Raw genomic sequence first — 25,008 nt, forward strand, 5'->3', positions numbered from 1 at the left:
AATCCTATATTTACTATGATATAGTGTACAAAGCTCATCTGCATGATTACATGTTTAAGGCTTTGCTTTTGAAATCCTTGGTCTTGTCACCATCTGTGTGCAGTAGGAGAGCCATTCCACGTCTAGCTAACAATCCCTACCTCTGCTGCGTATAAAAAATACATCTGATCCAAATCCCTAAAGGGAGAATAGCATTTTAACATTCTTACGATGATTACTGTGCTATCTACGGAGTCTATGAAACAAAGTTTTAAAAATTAATTGTAAGTAAATCCTACATAAGTCAATTTAAATGTCCAAAAAAGAGATGGCTTAAAAATTATAATGTCTATTTATTATAGAAGACGGTTAAAAAGTCAATTTCCTAAAAACATTTCCATGGCATAGGCAAAGCAGAATACAAAACAATATAGAGAATATGACCATGCTCAAAAGAAATTTTAAAAATAAAATATTAACAGAAAATATCACTGAGTAGTAAAATTATGGGCTATATTTATGATTTGACATATATTTTCCTGAAAAAATAAACAATGATCATACACTACTTAATTAATTAGAGAAAAAAATATCATCAGCATTCAAAGTCCACGTCTTCAGTCAGCAAACCTAGGGACTTCCAGACACTCACTTTCAGAGTCTTTCAATGAGGGAGCTCCAGTAAGGGAGCTGAGTCCACTTTTTAAGGGGGGGGCGTCCGAGAGCGATGCAAGGCTTCCTACTTGCTTACTAGGTTCACTTCTCCTAGCAAGAAACAAGTGTACAGTTAAATGGGATTCTTACATTCTGCCATTTAAACACAAGCAGCTTGAATATATCTTGTAGGCAACACAGGAGCTGGGCAATGAAGAACGTACATTTCACAGATTCAAAATCATGAAGTACACCCGGCAAGGCAAAACAGACTAAGAATCACTGCAGGTTCGCGCAGGAAGGTCCCCCTCTCTAGAACTGCGTGTGATGTCTCACAAATTAAACCGCTCCGCTTCATGGGCTTCACTGTCGGGGATTTTATCCGAAGTCCCTTCCGTGGCCCAGAGATGCAGGCAAGGGACAGCGCAGAAGCTGACGAGCACAGCATGACAGCCCAGACGTGCCCCGGAGAGCGGGCCGCAAATGACGCCACCAGCTGACCTCAGCACACAGTCCTGACCGCCAGCCTGCAGCGGACGCGGGGCAGTGCCCAGCAGCCCGCAGGCTCGCCCTCCGGCCCGGCGCCCTCTCACCTCCACCGGCGCCGGCACGGAGGTGCAGCATTCCAGGAATTCCCCTCTCCCGCTCTTACTTCGTTCATCTTTCCTCTTTAAAACCGGATCATTCTCATCAACACACGTATGTGCTACTGTTCTTCGCCGTTTAACATTTCTAGCCCCATGCCCGCTCTCCAGCCACCGCGCATCCCTCTGCACCCTGTACAGGAAAACTCATCAGAAAATCATTCTGCCACATACAGTCCTCTCGCCTCAGGCTTTCCTGAACCCACGCTAACCCTTTAACGCTGCCCCAGGGCCGCCCGCGAGGGGCATCGGGGCTAAGTGCAGAGGGCGACTTTCAGCAGAACTTAACTCGGCTGCTCACTTGGGGCCTCCTCCTCCAAGGACGCCTCTCCCTCCGGTTCTCTGGGTCCCCTTCCCGCTGCAGTGCCCCTTCCTTGGTGACCTCTTCCAGACTGATGACTCCCTAACTGTCACCTCTAGCCCAGACCTCTCCCTGAATGCCCACACCCACACCCGAAAACAGGCTTCACCTTTCCACTGACAACCTTCTCGAACTCGCTGGTCGAGTGAGCTCTGGACCGCCACGCGGCTCACCTGCGCGATCCAGCCTCGCTCCCCCTGCTCTTCACCTCGATCAGTTGGAAAAACTCCTAGTTACTCAGCCTGGGAAGAACCCTGGAGCTGCCCTTGATATTGCTTTTCCTCTCGCACACTTACCAGCAAATCCTTTTGGATCCAAACTCAAAATACATCCCGTACCGCCTATTGCTCACCACTTCCGCCATCACCCCTCACCTGGAAAACCCTAAGAGCTTCCCGCCTGGAGACCCAGCACCCAGGGGGCCCTGTCACTGCGCACGTCGGAGCAGTCACGCTGCTGCTCACAGCCCGGGGCTTCCGGGCCCCTCGGGTTCAAGCCAAGCCCTGCGGTGGCCCCGGCCCCTGGCCCGACTCCACCTCCTGCGAGCTCCTCTGCTGCAGGTCCTCGGACCCGCCGCACCACTCACCTCTGCCTGTGCAGGGCTCCGGCAGCCCAGCTCAACGCCTGGCCTGCTCTCCCCTCCATAAGCTCGCCCTTGAGGTGAGGCCTTCTCCAACAGCTACTGAGAACCGGCCGCCCTCCACAGCCACACTCCCGCCCTCCGCCGTTCCGTTCTCTCAGTTCCTGTAACACGGGCTGCATCTACACGACACAGCACCTGGGGACTCTTAACTTATTGCTGCTGCCGTCCAGAGTATGAGCTCCCGGAAGCAGAGATTTTGCCTGTTTCATCACTGTTGCACCTGTACCTGAAACGGTACCTGGCATACAGCAGGCACTCAGTACAAACCTACCTGCTGAAATCATTAACATCTAGGTCCTTCAAAACTTGGAATTGTTTGACAACATAAAAGTCTTTAATGACACAAAATCAGACTTACAAATTCACTAATTACAGAACCATTGGTAGCTCATTATTTCTTAAACATAAAACGTTTAGAAATTCTATTTTTAAGCCGCTAGTCTGATAATATAAAAGCACAAGTTACTCACCAACCATAGGTTTTTTCTGGTTTAGGAATGGGATCATCAAAGAAAGAATCTCCTTCCATATCATCTTCATCTGGACAAGGACCAGCTTTGTCTTTGACATCTAGACTTTTGTTGCTTAACAAGGATCCAATTTTTGTTTCATGGGCCAGTAAGTGAAGACTACTTTTGCTCTTTGGTTCTGATGATGAGATACTGGTATCACTCTGACTAGCATCATTGCTGGCCTTCTAGAAAAAGAGAGGGAAAGAGAAAAGGTCTCCTTGGCGAAATAAAACTTTAATAAGACATCTTAAATAATAAAAAAAGTCACGTGAACATACGCAATTCTGGGTATGCACGCGCATACACACGTGGGGTCTTGCAACTGCATGAGGTGCAGTGGGACCCCCCGGACCTACCAGTTCATCCCCAGGCTTCAGAGCATAACTAACTTTTGAAGGGGAAAACGTCAAACATGTTTGTACCATTCCTCTCCTCCCTCCCTAAATGGAAATACCTTTACCCAGCCCATTTATACACAAACTTTCCCATTTCCTCTTACAAATATATCACTGCTTCATAAATTACCTTAATATGTTTTCAACTCGCAAATAAAAAGCATTACTAATAAAGGATATAAGGAAGATTAGTTCATTATCATTAGTTCATCACATAAATGAACCAAGCATTAAAACAAAGTGGTCGTCAACAAAACTAGCAGTTTTCCATCCAGTGCCAGATACAGCGGACATCAAGGTGAAAGATGCCGCCTTTACGTTCACGTTTCCAAAGGAAAGTTTTGCTAGTTTTATCACTGGTCTTTAGACTTTCAGAGTAACTCCCCATTCCACACCTCCCTTCAACGTCCATGGATGCATGTATTGATGTATATGTTTCTATATATCTGAAACCAACATACAAAATTCTCAAGCATTTTTACTCCTGTCCTACTGATCTGGTGATGTTAGCAGAAAATATACTGCACACTGTATTTTCTTGTTTTCAGGTAGCCCTAACCCTCACAACCTAATTTTATTCTATCCTTGGTCAGATTTCTTTTTGTCTTTAGACACTTCTATGTCAACAACATAAAAATAACAACAAAACCAAAATATCATGATAGTAATAATAAAAGTAGCTAACATTTATGGAAAGTCTTCAAATGCTTCCCATGTGTTACCTCATTTTAATCCTCAAAATAACCTTATGGTGTGTGGGGCAGGTTCTGTTTTCTCTGCAGAAATGGAAAAGGAGATGTAGAGACACTGCAGTCACTTGTCAAGCCGGGGAGTAAAGGCGTCTGATATCAAAGTCTGATTCCAGAGGTTAGCTCTAAAGGCTTATGCTCTGCTATTAGGTTGAGTCATATGAAACTGTAGTTTTTATGGGTTAAAAATGACAGTTTCCCAAGATTCAGCCTTCACACTACAGAGAGCAGTGCTGCGTCAGATGCCACAGTGTGTGAGATGAGCATCTCCTGAAACACGGAGTGTGTGATGTAGTCCACACTTGACTACTAACTATGTAATTTTAAGGAATTTAATGTTCTCAGGCATGAATTTCCTCAAGAATTGAACCACAGTAGTCTTTTCCAAGTCCAATTATTACCAGGAGGTAAGGAAAAAGGGACGGGCAGCTGGGGAAAAGTGGTAATAACGCCGGTTAGAAATTACTCAAGGAGACACTAAGGATGACTGCACTTTCAATCTGTGTATAGACAGAAGGTACTATGCAGTAAGATATACACTTACAGTTTTACACTAATTAGAGGCCATGATTAGTTGACAGAAGGTAAGATATATGCTGTACAATTTTTAGGGCCTTGTATAGAGCTATACATTCCATATGTTATTAATACAGATACATCAATGGTTGTAAAAAGAGATGTCTGGAGAAATAAATACCAAGTTATCACCCTTTTAGACAACATAGGATATTTTCAAAGAAGCAGACACATTTTCAAACTTCCCAACAACTTTCTTGGAGTCTTCCTATTATTATCAATCATAGAGAAGCACCACCCACCTATGTATTTCTTAAGTCCATTCATGCCCGTTATAATTTCTCATTTATAAATATTTTAAAAATTGACTTGTATCTTTTCAAAGGATATGCATTTGGAAATAAATACCCTGCATTCTTGTGCTGTTTAAACACATTTATGATTACAGATACTGAGACAGTGCAAGACTGTCTCCTTCAAAGCATCCGTGAGAAAATTGAAAAGGACACCTGACGTGAAACGGACAGATACAAATGTAAAGCGCATTACAGGAAACAATCATTATTCCAACAAAGCCTTTCCTCCCCATGAATTCACAGCAACATAATTTAAGTCCATATAATGAACTATCTGAACTTAATAACCAATACAGATCCATGATTATTTTTGACAGGTTTTAGTCTTGCTATGAAACAAAAGACTAGTTTTAGGAAGACAAGTTTCATGGAGTAGCACATTATGATGTTCAACACAATACGTATTTTTTAAAATAATAATTTGTTTTAAAATTATAGTTCTATTTATCTGTGGAGTAAAATTAAACTTTAAAAACATGCAATCTGCTTTGGAAGCGCTGTCAAAATCAATTTCTAAATCACGTAGGAATGTGTCATCACTTCGTAACTATGGCTCATTTTTTATCAAAAAGACGATTACCTAACCGGGTTAGTAATGAATTCACTAAACTTAATTCCAAATATTTTTTACTATTAAAAAAAAATGCACACTAAGAGGAGAAGCATTTATCAAAACATTCTGTAGACTGAAACAAAAGTACTACAAAACTTTAAGAGCAATTTTCCATGGAGGAAGTCCAAAGTTTTTGAGCAACAACAGATCAACTCACGATGCATATACCCTGGGATCTATTTATTTTTTTATTTTTTAGATTTTTAAATGGTAAGTTTAATAATGGAGATACACATGGGAGACACCAAATACAAACTTAAAAAAAAGGAAGCTTTAAAATGTCTTCTTGGAGGTAAAGATGTCTAAGCTGAGTTTTAAAAATAAACAGAACTTTGAAGACAGGAGTTAAGGACAGGGTATTCTAGGCAGTGGATTAGCTAGAGTAAAGGCACAAAACTGAGAAACAACGGATACGCACCAAGAAACACAAAGAGCTCAGAATCGCTAAAGTGTGAAGTTAAAGCGAGGCTCAGCAGAATAAAGCAAGACAGGTCCCAGATCACAGAGAGAGTTCACGGAGGAGCCATGTTTGCAGATTAGAAAGATCCCGTGACTACGTAAAAAACAAACTTGAAGAGCCAAAACCCTTAAAAGAGGAGAGCAGTTAGGAGGCTGTTTGAGTAAAACTCCAAAAAAAAAGGTACAAGGGATTTAAGGGATTTGTAGAAGCAGCTGGATGCTGTGTGTAAATCCCAACTCTTCTATGTAACTTTACACAAGGCCCTGATCTCCCTATGCTTCCATTTCTTTACCTGTAAAGCTGGCATAATAATGCTGACAGGAATGACACAGTATCATTCCATTTTGCCTATGAGGAAACTGACAGCTAGAATAAGGGTTAATTAGACGGGACAGTTCAGACAAGTACATACAAGTTAAGTTAGCAGGACGTGGTAATGGATTTAATATGGGAACTGCGAGCGGAGTGAGATTTCAGAATGGCTCCCTGTTTCAATTTTGGAGACTATCAACTGATATTGAGAACACAGGAAGAAGAACTGGTCTAGTGAAAATATGGTCTATTTCTTATAACTGAAATTGAAATAGACTGGGATCTGTTTAAAAAACTTTTATCATGGCTTAAGACAAGTCTCATACACAAACTTCAGTTACTTAAGTCTCTATCACCTAGATGTGGACAAATTAAGACTCAGGATAAATCTAAACAGCTAAGATTAAGAATTGTTTAAAATAAAGAAATGCAAGCAAAAAAAAAAAATTCCTATGACAATGCCTTAGAATTCATTCCCTGGACAACCTCAGAAGCCTTGGAGGTTATTATGGGTTAAACTGCATCCCCCCAAAAGGTAAGTTGAAGTCCTAACACCCAGTACTTCAGAATGTGCAGTCATTTACAAGTAGGGTCACTACAGATGTAACCAGTTAAGGGGAGGGCACAGTGGAGGCGGGCAGGCCCCTAACTCAATACGCCTGGTGTCCCAACAAGAGAGGACAGGCACACACAGGGAGAAAGCCCGGTCAACATGATGGCAGAGACTGGAGCGATGTGTCTACAAGCCAAGGAGCACCGAGGACTGCTGCGAGCTGCGAGAAGCCGGGAGGGAGGCCGGCAACAGAGTCCCAGCCTCAGAAGGAGGCAATCCCGCAGACACCTTGATCTCAGACTTCCAGCCTCCAGAGCCGTGAGACAGTAAACTTCCGCTGTTTCGAGCTACCAACTTTGTGGTGCTTTGTTACAGCTGCCCGAGGAACTAAGAGGTAATTATAATAAAACATAACAAAGTCTTGTCTTTCCAGATCAGGAGGCCTACTGCACAGCACTACAGCAGTCACTTAAGCCCTTGGATGGACCCCAGGGTTAATAAGCTTTATGGTAAATTACAGCCAAACTGTAAGGAAGTTCTAGTGCATGTTTAATTTTCTACTAGTATACTTACACATTCAAGATTTCAATCATTTCTAGATTAACAGCAAATCAGCATCATAAAGAAGTTTCACAGAGAAATAACTACCAATTTTCCAGTAGCCAAAAACTGAATTATCAGTAGAATGTCTTAAAAACCTGGAAGAAATAATTTTGTTTTTCTAAACTAAAGGCTTAATCTGTACTGTTCATAACAGAGGAACAGCAAAGCCAAAGAAACATCCCCGTTTTGCAAAAGTATTCAAAAATACTTGTGCAATTCTAATTCTCTTCCCCGCCCACACTTCAGCCTGCAGCTCCCCTCCCCGACTCCGTCAAAGACAGTTTGTGACCCATGACTTACTAATGAATTCTTTACAAAAGTAGTTTTACTACCATTGTATATGTGTGTAAAACACACATATATTTAAAGGTTTAATTTACTTATCTAGAAAGTAAACACTGTGGAATTTGAAAACCACAAAACAGACATACAAGCCCCTCTTTCTAAAAACTCAGTTTTTCTGTACATCCCGTATAAACAATCTGTAATTCCCACAGATGCACATGAGAACCAATGTCTGGCTGTGAAATCGGCCTGAAGATTACCCTCTGTCCAGCGGCTCTGCTCTCTTACCCTGTGCAGCCAGCTCGCAGGTTCAGCGGACAAGAAGTCTGGGATCTGAAGCAGAAGGCCAGGCACAATTATGGGTTATGGGCCAAGTGCTGGCATCTTGTTCACCCACGTGCATCCCTTCATTGAGGGGGTGGTGGGTGTGGGGGGGTGTGTGTGCGCGCGCGTGTGTGTACCGAGTAATACTGTTTTGTTCATCTAGAAAACCCTAAGGTGAGACTATACTTTCGGGGATCATTTCTACAGCTCGAAAACCCGAAGGCAGCCGCAAAAGATGCGGAAACACACGCTCCCAAACGTACACAACACGTGATCCCCATCAATGCCCTAAATCAACATAAAGCTGGGCTTATCCCAGAATTTTGAAAACAAGGAACAAATTTAGAAATGTCATTTATTAAGAACTTGAAGCAAAAAAACACCTCAACACAAATCAGTTTTAAAACACCTAAAAATCGATTATGAAAAGAAAGGATAACCTTCCATGCTACATTTAATGTGATGATTAAAACAGCTTCATGTTAAAAACAAACGAAAACATCAAATACCTTATTTAGTTTTTTCAACTGAATGGTAAAAACCTTAGTGGAGCCTACCAAAAGTCTGTTGTAATAAATAAAATGCATTTATTTTTTTCAGACAACTAGCACCATGCTTGGTACAACAAAACGGTTCGCACCAAAATAGATTATTACGGATGATACCCTGGAAGTGTTAATGCACATTTAAAATGTTTAACTCATTAAAGAAATGCCCTCCCATCTAATATTTATGCATCTTGTATTCTAACTCTTCTAGCATCCTTTATTGTCCTACAACAATAACAAAAAGAAACGTAACTTTTATTTTTACTCAAATTAAATTAGTTCAAAACCCTTAGATTTTGCTTTGCATATTAACGGGCTTACAATACTAAGTACAAACCAGTTAAACATGTAACTGATTTTTTAAAGTTTATTTCTGATATGAATATAGCTTCTCTGAAAACAGCCAGAAGTCTCTGAATGAGCAGTTAATACTTGTGCCTCCCCGCAGGCAAAAGAAACAGTAAGACACAGACACTTCCTACTGGGCGCCCTGGGCTACCACTCCCAGCTCTGCCCACCCGAAGGTGCCACTACCTACCCTGTGAACGGCTCCCCCTGGAGCCTGGCTGTGGACAACCCCCATGACCAGATGCAGCTCAGGATTTGGATTATTAAGATGTTAAGAAAGTTAGGATACTAAGGGTACTGGGACCCTGCTGCATGCACAGGGCAAAAGGTGAAGGCAGAGGGAGGGAGAGCTAACGGCTCCTCTGCTGGGCTGGAAACAGGCAACGCTGGGTACAACACGGACTTCTTATAGACGCAATTTGGAAACAAGAACAGGGAAATAGAATGGAAAAGGTTTCCAAGTTGCTGAGGAAGTGTTTTGGGCTCAGGAATATAATCGTGAAATAAAAGGGGCCTGACGTGCAGCCTGCAGCTCCAGAATAAGGCCTGTGCAGCCTCTTCAGTCACCCGCAGAGCACGTGAGAGGGAGGCGCCGAGGGGGGACGATGTCTGCGCCCTCGCCCCTGCGTCCAGCACACAAAGCGAAATGTGTCTCCTAGTGGCTTTGGTTCTACGTATCAACTTCTTTCAAACGTTTTAACTTCTTTAAAACTCATGACACCAACAAGATTTTTAAAATTTAATATTACGAAATATACTTTAAAATAGTACAAGAAACTGACTTAAAACATCTATAAAAAAGCATGCTAGTTTATATGCTTAATTATTTTTCTTAAGGTCTGTCTCACGTCTCCAGTTTGACCATAAACTGCTTAAGTGAGGACCCATGTTAAATCTGTCTTGCCCCCAGCACTTAACAAAGACTTTCACTATGTAAATGTTCAAACATACTCGAATACATTTAAAAACATCTTCGCATGTAGTAGTGCATAAAGAATAGTGTGAACAAATATAGTAACAGGAACTTACCATTGAAACCACTAGAACTAAAGCCAGCTAACACAGCAAATACAATTGTTCAAAAGCCTTTAATTTTGGAAGCCCTCAACTTAGTGAAAAAATCTACACATAAACCTACAGGCTCAACAAGGACTAGTGATATTCTCACACAGTTGAACGTTAAATAACTTGATCTTATTCGAAATAAGTGTAAGAACTATACAGATAATTAATGCTTCTGAGAACTCCAATACTTAAATTTTATAAGCAGCTCATCTACTAGCTTAGTCGAATTCTCAGATCTTTTGGGAAGGAGAAAAAGCAGCCAAGGCGGTGACACAGCGGCGCCCCCGTGAGTCTGCTGTGGGGCAGCGCTCAGAAAGGCTAACACGTGCAGGGGCTGACGAGCTGCTCAACACAAACAGAAGTGTCTTGAAAGAAACCAGGGCTGGTCTTTACTCATCGACTGGAACTTATCCAAAAAGTAGTCTGATGTTCTAGTTACCTCAGATAAAAATCTTAACGTTAAGAATACATAGGTGACCATCCATTCAAGAGGAAAGTAAGTATCTTCAACTTGTTTTTGTTGCCAAAAAAACAAGGAATTCTCAAAGCAAAACCGAGAGCAGGGTTTTAAAATACAGCACTATGATTTTCACCTGGATAAAAACTGAAAGTCAGACTACTTTTTCTTTTACGTCACCATGACTTTGGCATGTTCTGATCACAGATAAAAGAAAGTGACATTTCGAAGGAAAACGTAACCCTAGGCCAGTGGGAACTCAGCGCCCGAGGAGGCCCGCGTGAGGCCAGCGGTCGGCCCAGCCCAGGCCGCTCTCCTCCTCGGCCACCCCGCGTTACCTTGGCACCAGACTTCCGCCTGCTTGGCTTCTTCTTACCTTGTCCTTTATACCTTGGTATCTGAGCATGAGAATAAAATGACATTTTACCACAAAGTATAAATCTTTAAAAATAAACTAATTCATACCAAACCAATACAGATTCCTATTAGAAAATTTCTTAAAAATGGAAAATCTAACTAATATGCTTCATTTTGAAATCCACTGTTTTAGTCTTTTCTTCACACTCTTCCTAAAGTGGTTCAGCTCACGTTTAATTTCTCCCTCCGACAGTCCCAGGGTTCAACGTAGGGACCAGAGCCCCTGCTCAGCTCCTGTGGGTGGGGACTCAGTCCTGTCGCGCTCCGTCCAGCAGCGCGCTAAGAAAGCCAGCCGCACGCCTCAGCAGCTTCCTCTGGGGCCGCCCTGGCCTCACCTCTCCTTCCCCGGGAGGACACAAAGCGCGCTTCTAAGGGCCTGGCTGGACCCCTGCTTGGCCCCAACTTCCCGGAACTCTTAGTGCTCTCCAGACCGATGAGGTGCCCTGTAGGCCCTTCGTAGAGCCCCCAAACCACTCAAAGACCTCAGAGAGAGAAGAAAGCGGGCAAGAAAAGGGTGGGGCAAGGGCTGGAATCCCAAATCCAGACCCTGTAGGACGACAGGGGAATTGCGGTCTAACTGCCAAAAGAATGCCTTGTCTTAAAACAGACCCCATCCAGCCCCACTAGAGACGGGCCACGGTGTCCGGAAGTGCTCACTGCGCCCGCGGGCCGATGATGCGACTGACAGCCCAGGCAAGGCTGAAAACCATCGGAAGGTGGCAGAAGCAGGGACCACCTGGAGACACCTTAAAAATTACCATCACTTCTCTGTATTTAGAGCAACATTTCCTGACTTAAAACTTAAGATTCTCTTGATAATTCTCATGATAGAGCTTAAAACTCTTTTTATGTAGAGAGCATACGGATATGTAAAACAGGCATTAACATTTTATCTTGAAGACACACAATATGTGGAAAATTAGTACTGCCAATATGCTTTAGAAAATAATATGCTAAAAAGAGAACTTCCAAATAACTCAATACTATAGGTGTTAATACGTGTTTTGGAATATGGTTAATTTTAATCCCTCTAAAGCCAGATATTTTCACAGAAAGCAAACCTTTCTTTTTACTAAGGCTCTTATATCTGGCACTTAATTTGAAGTGAATTTTAGATTCACTCACGACCTCGTTCTCCCTGTACAGCAGGTTCCAGCCTCCAATGAGCATCACGGGAAAATGCTTCCAAGACCAACCGACCCTATTAGGAAAGGCTAACTAGGCCTCGGGAAAAAGAACAGCTACCAGCAGCGTGAGAGCCTCGTTCCCAAGGCACAGCATTCCTCTGATTTCTAAATCTAAAAAATAAAAAGGAGCAACAAAATCAAAGAACCAGCAATAAACAGCAACAGGAACCATTCACTGGTGTCTACGCCCAGGCATCTGGAAAAGCAAGGAACCTAGCAGCACAATTGCTGCCCTCCAGACGTTCACCTAATTTAAAAAGACACAACTTGTATCTACGAATAACACAGCACCAGGAGCCACCTTGGGGATGTACTCCACGGCACCTCTCCAAACAGAAGTCAGAGGAAGTCACACAACACAATCAGACCCAAGCCCGCCCTGGGGTAAGATGGGCTGGTTCATCCACCGTGCTGTGCTCAGCCAGGCACAGGAAGATGCCTTTCCAGACCACCACCTTTCTATCCATTCCTACTATTACAGAGAGCCTTGATTTTAAATTCAAAGGTTCCACACAATTGTTTTCTCCGTTAATCCAAACCCCTGAAATCAGAAGGCCTTAACTTTAACAGCTCATACAAATATAACCAGAGTGCATAGACTTTTTATAAATCCTTAAAATATCTCATTAGTATAAAAAAATCATGGTCATTTACAATTCCAAATCTGGGCCCCTGTCTACAGTATTCAACATAACAATTCTATATGTTGGAGCCTGGTATTCTCAAATTACAGCAATTTATAAATGAAAAGTAAATTTCCTTGTTAATTGAAGGACAAAACGCTCAAAGCACCAAATGAATCCAAACATCCTACAATTCTGTTATTTAACAGCATATTTCTTTCTACGATACAATATTCAAAACAATATCAAAGCAAAAGAATTTTCAAAAATTAAAAAAATTTTTTTAATAAATTCAGTATTTTAAAAATGGAAAGTGTATACTGAGATCAAAATCTCACGTGGCTCAACATATAAATTGTCGACAAAAAATTTAAGAGCATATTTACGTGGCATTTTTAAAAACCTATTGTCTTGCAATAATGGTCCCAAAGGAGCTTATTAAAGTTTTAGAAGACTCTCTAAATAAATAAATAAATAAATATTAAAATATATACTTCATCAAAGACAAGAAAGCACTTTAACAACAACAAAACTTGTAACAAGAGTAGAGACAGAAAGCAGAGCCCCGTGGAGCCTTAGCCCACTCACCTTACTGGGAGGGGTGTGTGCACTTGCTTTTCCTTCTGGTGACTTTGGTGGAGAATGTACATCAGATAGATCTAGTGCACCCTGAAATATTTCACAGTTTAAAATTAAAACATTTAAAAATAAAGCATGAACATACCAATTATACCTCAACAGAATATCAGCATTTAAAACCACTATACAATATTGGCACTTTTATTTCTTCCTATTAATATAAATATCCTCATTAGATTTTCTTCAAATTTTACCAAAACACAAAGCAAACAGATTTGTGATTCTAATTACCTGCTGAGTATTTCACCCAAACACCTTGAACAGGCTATACTCAGGCCACATTTAAACATGCCCCCAAGCTTCCTTTCCAGAGTTATTTAACCTTCTCACTTTGCTTTCCCAACTCGCCACACTAACACTGTCCTGTGATTCTCAAAGATCTACTCTTTCTACCTTCCCTTGACTTGCTTCCTTACTTCACTGTCTCAAAAAAAATCAACTAGCAACTCTCATAAAAACAGGAGTACATTCCAAAAGCGGCTCCTGGTGCTGCGTTATTCATAGATATAAGCGACTCCCATAAAAACAGGTAACTGAGTGGGGGGGGTGGGATGAACTGGGAGATTAGGATTGACATGTACACACTAATATGTATAAAATGGATAACTAATATGAACCTGCTGTCTAAAAGAAATAATAATAAAATTAAATTTTTTAAAAAAAACAGGTAACTATTACAACTATGCGGGATGAGGCACTAAATTACAGGGGCTGCCAAGAGGGAGTGAGTAAAAACAAGAGAAAACGTCCCCGAAGTCAGAGTCAAGAGAACATGGATGGTGGGGCTTCCCTGGTGGTGCAGTGGTTAAGAATCTACCTGCCAATGCAGGGGACACGGGTTCGAGCCCCAGTCCAGGAAGATCCCACATGCTGTGGAGCAACTAAGCCCGTGAGCCACAACTACTGAGCCTGCGCTCTAGAGCCCGCAAGCCACAACTACTGAGCCCGCAAGCCACAACTACTGAAGCCCGTGTGCCTAGAGCCCGTGCTCCGCAACAAAAGAAGCCTCCACAATGAGCAGCCCGCGAACCGCAACAAAGAATATCCCCCACTCGCTGCAAGTAGAGAAAGCCTGCACGCAGCAAAGAAGACCCAACACAGCCAAAAAATAAAATAAATATACTAAAAAAAAAAAAAAAAGAGAGACCGTGGGTGGTAACATTGCACAGCTAGGTATGGGGGAGGATGTACCATTTCAGGTGCAGAATAGATGAGAAAAGGGGGAAGGCAAGAAAGCAAAAGCCATTTCACAGGTAAGCTCCACCTGGCCTACGCACAAGGTTGCACATTTCAAAAAAAGGCGTAAGGCTAGAAAGCCAGGTTCGTGCCACATCATGCAGGATCTTCAAGTTGAGGAACCTGGAGACTATTCAGTTGCCATTACATAGTCACTGTAACGTTTAAAGAGGGAAGAAATAGAGGAAGAGTTGAATTAATTCAGCAATCATGAATAGAAAAGACTGAAAAGATGTGGGCATAGCAACCTGGTTTTTAAGGGGGGGCTAAAATGCACTTCTGGTACAAGCTTCACTGAGTTCAGTGGGCTAATCCACACCTAGTGTTCTTCTCCAGCATCACAAGTCCAAAGCCCATTACCTTCCACATTCCTACAGACCAACCTGACCTAAAAGCACACATTCAACCAGGTATCTGGAACAGTCACGATGTTGTCTACATCCATGAAACAGTATCTTTATGTAACACTAATGTTTGTAAAGGAAGTCAGACCATTAATCTCATTAGCACGATTTCTAAAAAGAAAGGATAAGAAAGACAATGGCTAATCAAAAAAACGAAGTATGAAAATGTTTAGAAACTGCAAAATCAATAGCTTAGAGTTTTAAGCCTAGTTTAAAAAAGCCTTTAAGTTCAAAAAATTGTTAACTAGTCTATAATTCAGCCCTTCTACGTTTAAAAATAGTAGTAAAAGTAACAACCAACAATTGAGTGTTCTCAGCATTTCACATGCACTAACTCACGCGTGGACTAACTCACGCTTGTAAGCCCCACGACGCCTGCAACGAAGGCTACCATCCTATCCACAAAGGAGGACCAAGGCCGGAGGCTAGTTAGTGGAGGAGCTGGGACTGGCTCCACACAGCCCAGCCCCTGAACTCCCTGATCTGAGCATCACTCCCCAGGACAGGTGCGGCAGCAGCCTCAGAGCTACCGCATCTCCAATTATCATCAAAATGTGCATTTATACAACCTCTGAGTATGTCTTCTTTTGTTTTGAAGGAATAACCTCTTTTTATTTAAATCCGACTCATTACGTATGCACTAATCTGCGTGGCCGCACTAGACAGGCAATGACTGGAAAACAGAAACAGGTAACAAAGGGCAGGACTGTACTTACTTCCCCACTGGTTGGCCCTTTTTCTTTCTGTTGACAGCGTCTGATCACTTCTAATAATAAGGGTCCACCCACCGTACCTTCTGCTTCAATAATTCCTAAATCTCGGGCTAAATTCTCTCGACCTTCGAGACCTTGAAACTGGGAAAGAAATAAGATATAAAGAAGTATAAATGCACCAAAATATAGAAAAGTTATTTTCAGAGATTAAAGAAAAATATTTTCAGAACTTAAAGACATCTCTAAACTCAAAGAGGCCATTTTTCTAAGGAATGAAACATCCATTTTTAAGAATTATATATTTCTTTTACCAAGTCTCTGCATTCAAAGTCTCCATTACCAGGTATAGGCTTAGAGCAGAACAAGTTAACTCTATAACAACACTTCTGTCAAGTTATGTGAAGCAGGGACACTGATGCCAGCTATCTGACAGCTCAGATGGCTTTTGAGAAAAAGATAATCAACTATAAAATATAATCTTTATGCAAGATTAAACTAAGTAAGTTGTCAAATTTTGTTAACTTTCAGCTTGTAATGAACCCATCTGTATCAAAGGCAGTTTCAGAGACAGACGTAAAAAGCATCATTCTTACTGTGCTAGTTTCAGGTTGAAAAACAGCCAAGGTAAAATCAAGATTGAAAAACTGAAGAAATTCGGCAACGAGACTAGCCACCAGCCGGCCTGCAAAGAGCAAAAGAGAAGGTGGGAGAGGGTCTTTAGGAGCCCGAGGCCTCCTCACTGACACGGAAGTAAGATAACTACAGTAAAGGGAGAAAAGAAGTTTCTCAATGTTTCAAAGTGCAAATTTCTTCTCTTGAATAATACAATGAAGTGATGAACATCTCAGTTCCGCCATTTCTGCATTAGGACCATTGGTCTGGAACTATCAGTAACACAATGTGACATTTCATAAATGGATGAGTGTTTTGCTTTTCACAGGAAAATCAGCTTTTTACAATAAAATTGGCTGTAACCAACAATTTCCCATGACCACTGATATTTAATGGCAACTCAGTTGTACAATAATATACAATTTAAAATGAGCACCTAGAAGAATCAGATACTTCAAAAACTCATCTGAAATTCCTCATTTCTCCCAAATGGAGTCAAGATTTGAAAATTCAGAGACAGACAAAATAAACAACAAACATCTTACCATCTTTCGTATTTAAAAACTTTTTCAGGCTCTCATTGACTAAAGGAGTTTTGTTCTGTTAAAAAATGAAATATTTTAAGTGTTATACATTTATCCCCAAACGACTACAAAATGTAGACTAAAGTTTAATTTTTTGGCAAAGATATTAAGTTAAATACTGTCACCCACAAAATGATGGCTAAACCCATTCTATAACTACTGATTACTACAGGAACTACTTTTTGCTAAGGTAAGGACTGAGACAGGTAAGGACTGAGATACACTCAATTAGGAGATTCTTCTTGACAGCAACAAAAGAAATTACTTAGGTGTAGTAGTGATGGATTTAAGATGTTAATGAATTAGAGGGTGCCTGGAGCACAAGGAAAGGTATAAGACAGACACAGTCTTTCAAAACTGAGGAAAAAAGTTGCAGAGGTATTAAAAAGCAGAACGTGAGTCAAGGGAATCAGCTTTCTCCTCGAGAGAGACGTAAACATGTTTCCATGCTCAACAGAAGAGCCAGCAGAAAGGGAGAGGCCAAAGATTAACAGCGTATAGAAGAGGCACTGACCTAACACCTAGAAGGTAAAACCCAGAGAAAGTGATTATTCTTGGACAAGATAGAGTCGCCTCTACTAAAGCAGGAAGGAACGAGAAACAGATGAACACAGATGCAGGGGAGCTTTTTCTGAGATGAGTGACAGATTGTGGGGGAGGACACAAAAAATTAGGATCTGATGCTTCTATTATTTAGTGAAGGGAGAGACAAGACCGTCTGTCAACAGTGAAGGAATCAGGTGATGTAAGAGGCTAACGTGAAGGCGAAGTGGGAGCTGCTGAGCAGAGACGAGAATCAGAGTCAGCAGCTCACGGGCTCAGAGGCTGGAACCGCCAACCAGGAACATGAGCAGTCCAGCGCGGGGACCGCTCGAGCGCAGACGGACACAAACGGGGAGGGGCGTTAATCGGCTCAACTAAATGACCCTTAAGATTTTTCCCCAAATCAAGTATGGTTGGAAGGCAAGGTAGTGAGGATTTTTTTTTTTTTTTTTTTTGCGGTACGCGGGCCTCTCACTGTTGTGGCCTCTCCCGTTGCGGAGCACAGGCTCCGGACGCGCAGGCTCAGCGGCCATGGCTCACGGGCCCAGCCGCTCCGCGGCATGTGGTATCTTCCAGGACCAGGGCACGAACCGGTGTCCCCTGCATCGGCAGGCGGACTCTCAACCACTGTGCCACCAGGGAGGCCCGAGGTAGTGAGGATTTTTGAGATATGGACCATGGGGTCCAGACCAGCTAAGAACAAGAGGCACCTAAGAGAAGACATGTCTGGAAAAACACAGAAGTGAAGACCTTCATGAAGGGACAGAGGAGCAAGGCATCTAGGTCTAAAGTGAGAAGGAGAAGAGGCTGATTTGTCACAGAGGAAGCTGAAGGCCTTGATTATGGAGTAACGCTTGCTGACGGCAGGTTCCAGGATATTTACTCAAGATGGTGGCAGGACGTGCCGTAGAGAGAAAAAACTAAATACACTTATACAGAGAGAAGTGACAGGACCTTTGACATAAGAAAGACTACATGATTTTAAAATAACTGAGTGGGGCTTCCCTGGTGGCGCAGTGGTTGAGAGTCCGCCTGCCGATGCAGGGGACGCGGGTTCGTGCCCCGGTTCGGGAAGATCCCACATGCCGCGGAGCGGCTGGGCCCATGAGCCATGGCCGCTAAGCCTACGCGTCCGGAGCCTGTGCTCCGCAACGGGAGAGGCCACAACAGTGAGAGGCCCGCATACCGCAAACATACATACATACACACATACATACATAAATAAATGAAATAAAATAACTGAGTGACCGGATAACTTGGAGAAAAGCTGCATACGATATTCCTCCCACCTGGTGGGGATTCACAGTGCATATTAGCATATTAAAGGTTCTAAGGGGTCCCGCAGTAAACCCACTTACTGTGAAACCGTTTCTTCAGGTGTTCTGGATTTCCCCTAGGGAAAGAGATCTATGAGATTTACTATTGGCCTCAGAGTTGTGGTGCCTTATCTTTCTTTAGATTACTCCAAACCTCTAAAATATACATGAAAAGAGAATAATCTTGACCCTCTCCCAACAGTAAAGAAGTTTAATCCTTAGTTCAAAATTGTCCCTGGCTACACACTCCTCTAAACACTGTTTCAGAGTGGCTTTTAAGTAATTACAAATTAAACATAAACGAATACAGTCATTAAACTTTGTAGATTTCGTACCTCTACTTTTTCTTGCTCCTCTAGCGCTAAAAACACAGCTGCTCGGAGTTCAGCCTTGAAAAAAAGCGGGGGGCAGGGGTAAAGGAACAAAAGTGATCTCAGGACATTTTCAGGACAAGAAGCTCACCAGCTGAAATTTCAAAAGGCAAAGGGAAAACTAGCAAGATGATAACGCTCAGCAGGCAGGTGCAAAGAGAGACCAGAAGGCGTCCCGAGAGGTCCTGACGAAGGGGCGCAGCTCTCTGTGCCCCGTGCCCACCGTCTGTCCCCCTGGCACTGTCAGCACCCATCACTCTGGCTGCGATCCTGATTTCCGGTCCTTCATGACGCCCATCGGTCGCGTCAAGGTTGCAAAGTACACTCCGAGAAGCAGCCCGCCACCCGCTCGTCACCGCCAGCGGGAGGGGCTCGCTGCCCAGCAGCAGAGGCCAGGGGCGGGGGAGACCCAGGGGCGGGGGAGACCCAGGGGCGGGGAGCAACTCGACCACCGGGCCTGGAACGGGACCAGAGTGGGTAGCGGGCGACTCGACCACCGGACGCCGGTCGGCCTCCTCCGACGAAGGCTGGCCGGGCCCCCCCACACCCGCTCGCCGCCGCGCGGCCCGGAAGCTCCCCGGGAGAGACCCTCGACCCGAGCGCGGACCGCCCCGAGGTGGCCCGCGAGCTCGGACCTCAGCCCAGGCGGCCCGCCGGATGCGTCCCTTGCCCCTTTGTGACGCCCGCGGCCGGCCTCCCCTCCGCCGGCCCCCCGGCCTCCCGCCCAACCTTGATGCGGTTCAGGACCCCGCTGTTCTCCAGCGTCTGCACCAGCAGGTCCCGCAGCTCCGTGTCCTCCTCCGCCACCACCGCGGCCGCCGTCGCCGCCATCTTGCTTCTCCAAGACAACCGCCCAAGCCGCGCCAACTGCCGACGGTTGCCGCAGCCCGCACGGCGCGCGGCAACGCGGGTCAGCCCACGCTCCCGGCGCCGGCGCGCAGCCAGCCGTCACGTCGGGGCGGGGCCTCGAGCGGGGGCGGGGCCTCGGGCGTCTCCGGAGGCGGGGGCTTTGGGGGCGGTGGGCGAAGCGGAGGAGGTTCGGGTGGCGGGTAAAAGCCAAAGCTGACGCCAAGTCATCTCAGTGCTGACAGCTGGAGGCTGACCCGGGTGCAGAAAAGGTTCAGCTGAAAGGCATATGCGAGCTGCCTACAGACCTGCTGTACCCCTAATATCGTGAATGCTGCTGAGTGTTTTCAGTCAATTATGGGCAAAGTTTGAAAGATGTAATCATACTTGCAGAGGCGAATGCAAATTCTTGACAGTATAAAAGTAGAACTCAGACTTATAACGTTGGTGGGGGGGGGGTGAGAGAGTAAATATACTAATTTCCTCATCTCCCTTTGCAGGGAGCCAATAGGGAATATGTAAGTTTCTAAATAATGACTTAGGTAAATAAAGTCACAAAATCTTCCACCATTAGAACTAAAAGTAATGTAAGTTTTAAAATTAGGAGCTGAAAGAGAAGATAAAATTTTATCCTTTGAAAATATGCTATTTATGGTTGATGGGTCAGGATGTTATTATTTAGAGTTATAATGAAAAGAACTAGAAGAATTAAAAACAACCTTAACTGTAGCTGAGTCTAGGGTATGGTACCAGGTGGTGCGTAGGGGAACAGGGAGGACTCAGACCTTTCAGTATTTTCCCCTTGTGTTTGTAACCACTGATATGAGTAACCTCCACAGCAACAAAACAAATGCAAATGGACCGTAGTCTAGTTACAAAGCATAACTGTGAAACATCCTTACACAGAATACAGGAGTTAAAGAGAATGAGGCAGAATATATATAAATATATAGAGAGAGAGAGAGAGCGAGAGAGAGAGCGAGCGAGAGAGAGAGGGAGGGAGGGAGGGAGAGAGATGATTAGGAATTATGACGTGAAATTGGTACATTAAAAGACAGTAAGTGGGGCCTCCCTGGTGGCGCAGTGGTTGAGAGTCCGCCTGCCGGTGCAGCGGACACGGGTTCGTGCCCCGGTCCGGGAGGATCCTACATGCCGCGGGAGCGGCTGGGCCCGTGAGCCATGGCCGCTGAGCCTGCGCGTGCGGAGCCTGTGCTCCGCAAGGGGAGAGGCCACAACAGTGAGAGGCCCGCGTACCGCAAAAAAAAAAAAAAAAAAAAAAAGACGGTAAGCAAAGGATCCAAATTAGGGAAGTAGAAAAATTACTTGTGTGTTTGTAACATGTCTGTGAAAAGAAGCTGTCTGCCTGCAGGCAATGAGTGGGTAAGGAGCGCTAGCCCCTCGCCCCTGGGGTCAGGTGGCACATCTAAGTTGTGTCCACTAGCTTCCAGTGTTTCGGGTTTGAGCTCTAGTTAAACAGAAACGTGCTTGAAAACACAGCCTTTATTAGTTCCTTCCCTGCCTGGTCCCCTTTCCCTACTTCCCCACTGGTGCTTCCTGGCATCCTGTCCCAAATAAACTGCACCCAAAGCCTTATCTTAGGCTCTGCTTCTGGGGCACTCAAAGCAAGACAGTCGCCCCAGATCGGGTCATGTGAAGCAGACCTGGGAAGGGGGTTCTAGAATCGGGGTACTCACCAGCCGAATGGCCACGAGGACCCACCCTCGGTAGTAAGCGGGGTGGCCATACCCCCCGGGGTGGTGTCACAGCTCTGCAGTTGTGACTAAGCGGGAGGGGATGCACGTGGGGCGGGGGGCTCTGACTTGTGCGATCTCTCCAGCATTTGTGGAAATGGGGGCAATGGTAAATTTTAAAGACTGTGGAGTCAGGTTTTTTTTATTAATGATAGAAAAATGCTGAAGGAAGAATATGACAGCCAACTATCAACCCGAGGCATGTTCCCATGATATCACATTGGTAGCTTGAAACCCACTATGGTAGGAAACACTAAGGAAACGGACAAATACTGTAAATGAGGGCTTTAAAAAGAGAAGAAACAGAGAGCCAGGTGTTAAATGTTTACTAGCACATCTGCCTTCGCTGGGTTTCCTGGGCCTGAGGACTGGTACCGTTTGTTACTTCTCAAGGCCTCTTGGCCTTTCTCAGCCTCGGTTTCCTCAGCTGTCAAGTATTAACCTACCTCATAGAGTTTTGTAATTTAAAATAACATAAATGTGGATCTGATTTGTTGCTGATGGGGGTGAGGGGAGATGGACACGGGCAGAGGGAACTTGTGGGCAGTGAGTAGGCCACGGTGCACTTGATCTTTATTTGGCTTTTTCTAGGTCTGCAACTAGAGTTCCTCTTTCAGCTAAGCTACGGTTCTCCATCTCGATTCTTTTAGCAGCTTTGTAAGATAACTTTCGAAGTCACTAGGGTATTATTTCAATTACTACTCTATCATAAAAGTTAGTGTAACTCCTCACTCCCAGGGAGTCCTTTATACAACGGGGGAATTTGCCTTAAAACGCATGCGTTTTTCCTGTCATAAAGTCAACAAAGTAGCAGCTCTGTGCAAAAGCGTTCACTTCCTTGAGCACTTTAAGGCCGAAGACGTCACTATTTATCCTTTGTAAACATGGGATTTTTAATACTACTGCTTAAAGTTTATTTTACTAACTGAAGGAAACATACCATTCAATTTTTAAAATGTCCCAAATAAGCCTTAAATTAAGGAAGAAGAAATGGGAAATGCATTATTGTTTGAGTTGGGAGGTAAGAGAGCTATTCATTTATTAATTTCCATATCTCACCCAAACTGATGGATTAAAAGTTTAAAAAAATACTTACAATGAAATGACAGAAAAGATCCCCTTAGATGTGGTACCAGTTTATGTGCTCACATTCCGCTTGTTCTTATATTTTCTAATTTAGCCTCCGTGTTTTTTTTAAGAGAAACAGCACACAGTTGATGATTTGACATTATTGAACTCACCTCCTTATGGGAGTTATTCAGTGTATCACTCTGTCACAGCTTTGTGGAGAAATAATTCATACGTCGTACATTCGTCCATTTAAAGTGTACAAGTCAATGATTTTCATACATCTGCAAAGTTGTGCAACATCACTGCATTCTAATTTTCATCCATGTTGTGGCATTGACTCTGTACTTCATTTCGTATTACTATTAATAAGGGGTAATATTGCATTGTATGGTTATAACATTTTATTTATCTACTCATCAGTCAGTGGACATTTGGATTGCTTCCTAGTTTGGGCTATTATGAAAAACACTGCTGTGAACACTCACGTACAACTTTTTGTGTGAACATATATTTTTCAATGTATTTCTGATTGACACCTAAAAATAGACAATTTGCTTTAAAAAAAAAAAAGAAGAAGAAGGGCCTGGACTCATGCTGCAATGCTGCGGAAGTGAGGGTACAGAGAAGATGGACTGAAGAGATGTGACTATGTTACAGAAACAAACTCTTTTACTAGATTCTGATAATAAGTTCAGGAGGCTGGAGCAGGGGAAATGCCTTCTGACTTCCTACTTGCATATTCTCGGCATAGAAAGTCCCTGTTTCTTTAATATCAAGAAATTGAAAATGCATATTGACTCATGGGGCTATAGTCCCTCCATCTGCACTCAGGAGTATTAATGCTTTCTCTCTTGAGGTCAGCCGTCCTGTGCTTGAGAGGTCAGGATGGTTTAGACAGAGGTGAAGAATGAACAAAGTGCTTCATGACCTATGAGTTCTCATAAATGCTTCATAGATTGTGCGAACGACACTAACACGCTGGAAAAGAGAAGTCTGCACTTCCCCTGTTGGCATATTCATCATACATTTCTGAAATTACTTAGTTCATTATTTCAACGAAGATTTTTTGATAACGGGTTTTGTGTCGTGGTTAAAAGTATGGAGTTTTGGGGCTTCCCTAGTGGCGCAGTGGTTGAGAGTCCGCCTGCCGATGCAGGGGACAAGGGTTCGTGCCCCGGTCCGGGAAGATCCCACATGCAGCAGAGCCCGTGAGCCATGGCCGCTGAGCCTGCGCGTCCGGAGCCTGTGCTCCGCAACGGGAAAGGCCACGACAGTGAGAGACCTGCGTACCGCAAAAAAAAAGAAAAAAGTATGGACTTTTGAGCCATGTTGCTTGAGTTCAGATCCTCTTACTGGTTGTGTTGACTGTAGCAAGTTCCTTAATCTCTCTGTGCCTTGGTTTCCGATTTGTAAACGGGGTAAAATTCTCCGTGTGTGGGAATATGTATAGTTAGAAAGATTGCTAGATAGTATTGAATGTCTAAAACAGAGAGCACGATAAGAATATTAACTATTATGAGTTGGTTTTATAGACAGCCTCATCGCATTTTTTCCATGATACTCTGAGCTAATTTTTGTGTTTTCTAAGCTCTGTTTTATGGATGAGACAACTAATGCTCAGAGAAGTTAGGCAGCTTACCCACAGTCACACAGCAGCTAAGATGAACCATCCAAGTCTACTTGGTTCTCAAAATAGTTTATGGAAATACTCCTCCCAATGTTTAGATAATGTAACTTGATTAAATCAAATGGAATTAAAGAAATAGAAAAAAATGATTGGTTGAAGACATGGACTGCAGGCGATAGGAAAGGGGAGTCTACCTTCTCAAAGATGCATTCAGAGCCACCGGGGGCAGCGTGCACCAGGACAACTGGCAAGGATCACCTTTCTCACTAATTTTCATTAACTGCTCTAAGATATGATAGCTAATGCTGTCAGATAATAGATTCACCACTTAGCTAATGCCTTTAAATTAGATGTTCTTCAATGCCAAGGACAATATGAAAGTGGTTTTCTTCTACTGCACGACTTCTCTCAGGTTTTATTTATTTATTTAGCTTTACAATGTTTAGCCCTCTTTATGAATTTAATTATCTTGTTGCTAAGTACACGTCTAAGCATAAGTGGCTGGTACAAGAAGCCATCTCTATGGTACCATATCAGTGTATGGTACATTCAAACCTTGGAAATGTACGTTCTCTGTGTTTTAGAAGCTGTGTACTACTCATTCTTGAAGAATTGAGATTTTAAAAAATCACTTTGAGTTGTCGTTCCTATTTTGATCCATTGTTTTAACCCATTAGTTAAATACCCTTGA

At 43.4% G+C, this 25,008-nt stretch overlaps 1 protein-coding gene across 4 annotated transcripts in view; it reads right to left on the minus strand.

Annotated features, from left to right (window-relative positions):
- CEP43 (centrosomal protein 43) overlaps window positions 1–19,884 on the minus strand; it is a 28,669-nt gene extending 8,785 nt beyond the window's left edge. For 3 of the 4 annotated variants that reach the window (XR_009521886.1, XR_009521887.1, XM_060029649.1), the window contains exons 1-8: window positions 19,752–19,884; window positions 18,987–19,040; window positions 16,754–16,808; window positions 16,190–16,278; window positions 15,600–15,737; window positions 13,193–13,273; window positions 2,752–2,978; window positions 632–744 (exon numbers count right to left, since the gene is read on the minus strand). Coding sequence is in view for 2 of the 4 variants with exons in the window: in XM_060029649.1 (XP_059885632.1) it covers window positions 632–744; window positions 2,752–2,978; window positions 13,193–13,273; window positions 15,600–15,737; window positions 16,190–16,278; window positions 16,754–16,808; window positions 18,987–19,040; window positions 19,752–19,853 (859 nt within the window). In the remaining 2 variants the exon portion in view is untranslated. Of the gene's footprint in view, window positions 1–631; window positions 745–2,751; window positions 2,979–10,715; window positions 10,776–13,192; window positions 13,274–15,599; window positions 15,738–16,189; window positions 16,279–16,753; window positions 16,809–18,986; window positions 19,041–19,751 lie in introns of all 4 variants that reach the window. The other variant, XM_060029650.1, reaches the window with a different exon arrangement.
- Between the last annotated feature and the right edge of the window lie 5,124 nt (window positions 19,885–25,008).

This window comes from Delphinus delphis, chromosome 14, assembly GCF_949987515.2.
Source record: "Delphinus delphis chromosome 14, mDelDel1.2, whole genome shotgun sequence".
Taxonomy (NCBI): Eukaryota; Metazoa; Chordata; class Mammalia; order Artiodactyla; family Delphinidae; genus Delphinus; species Delphinus delphis.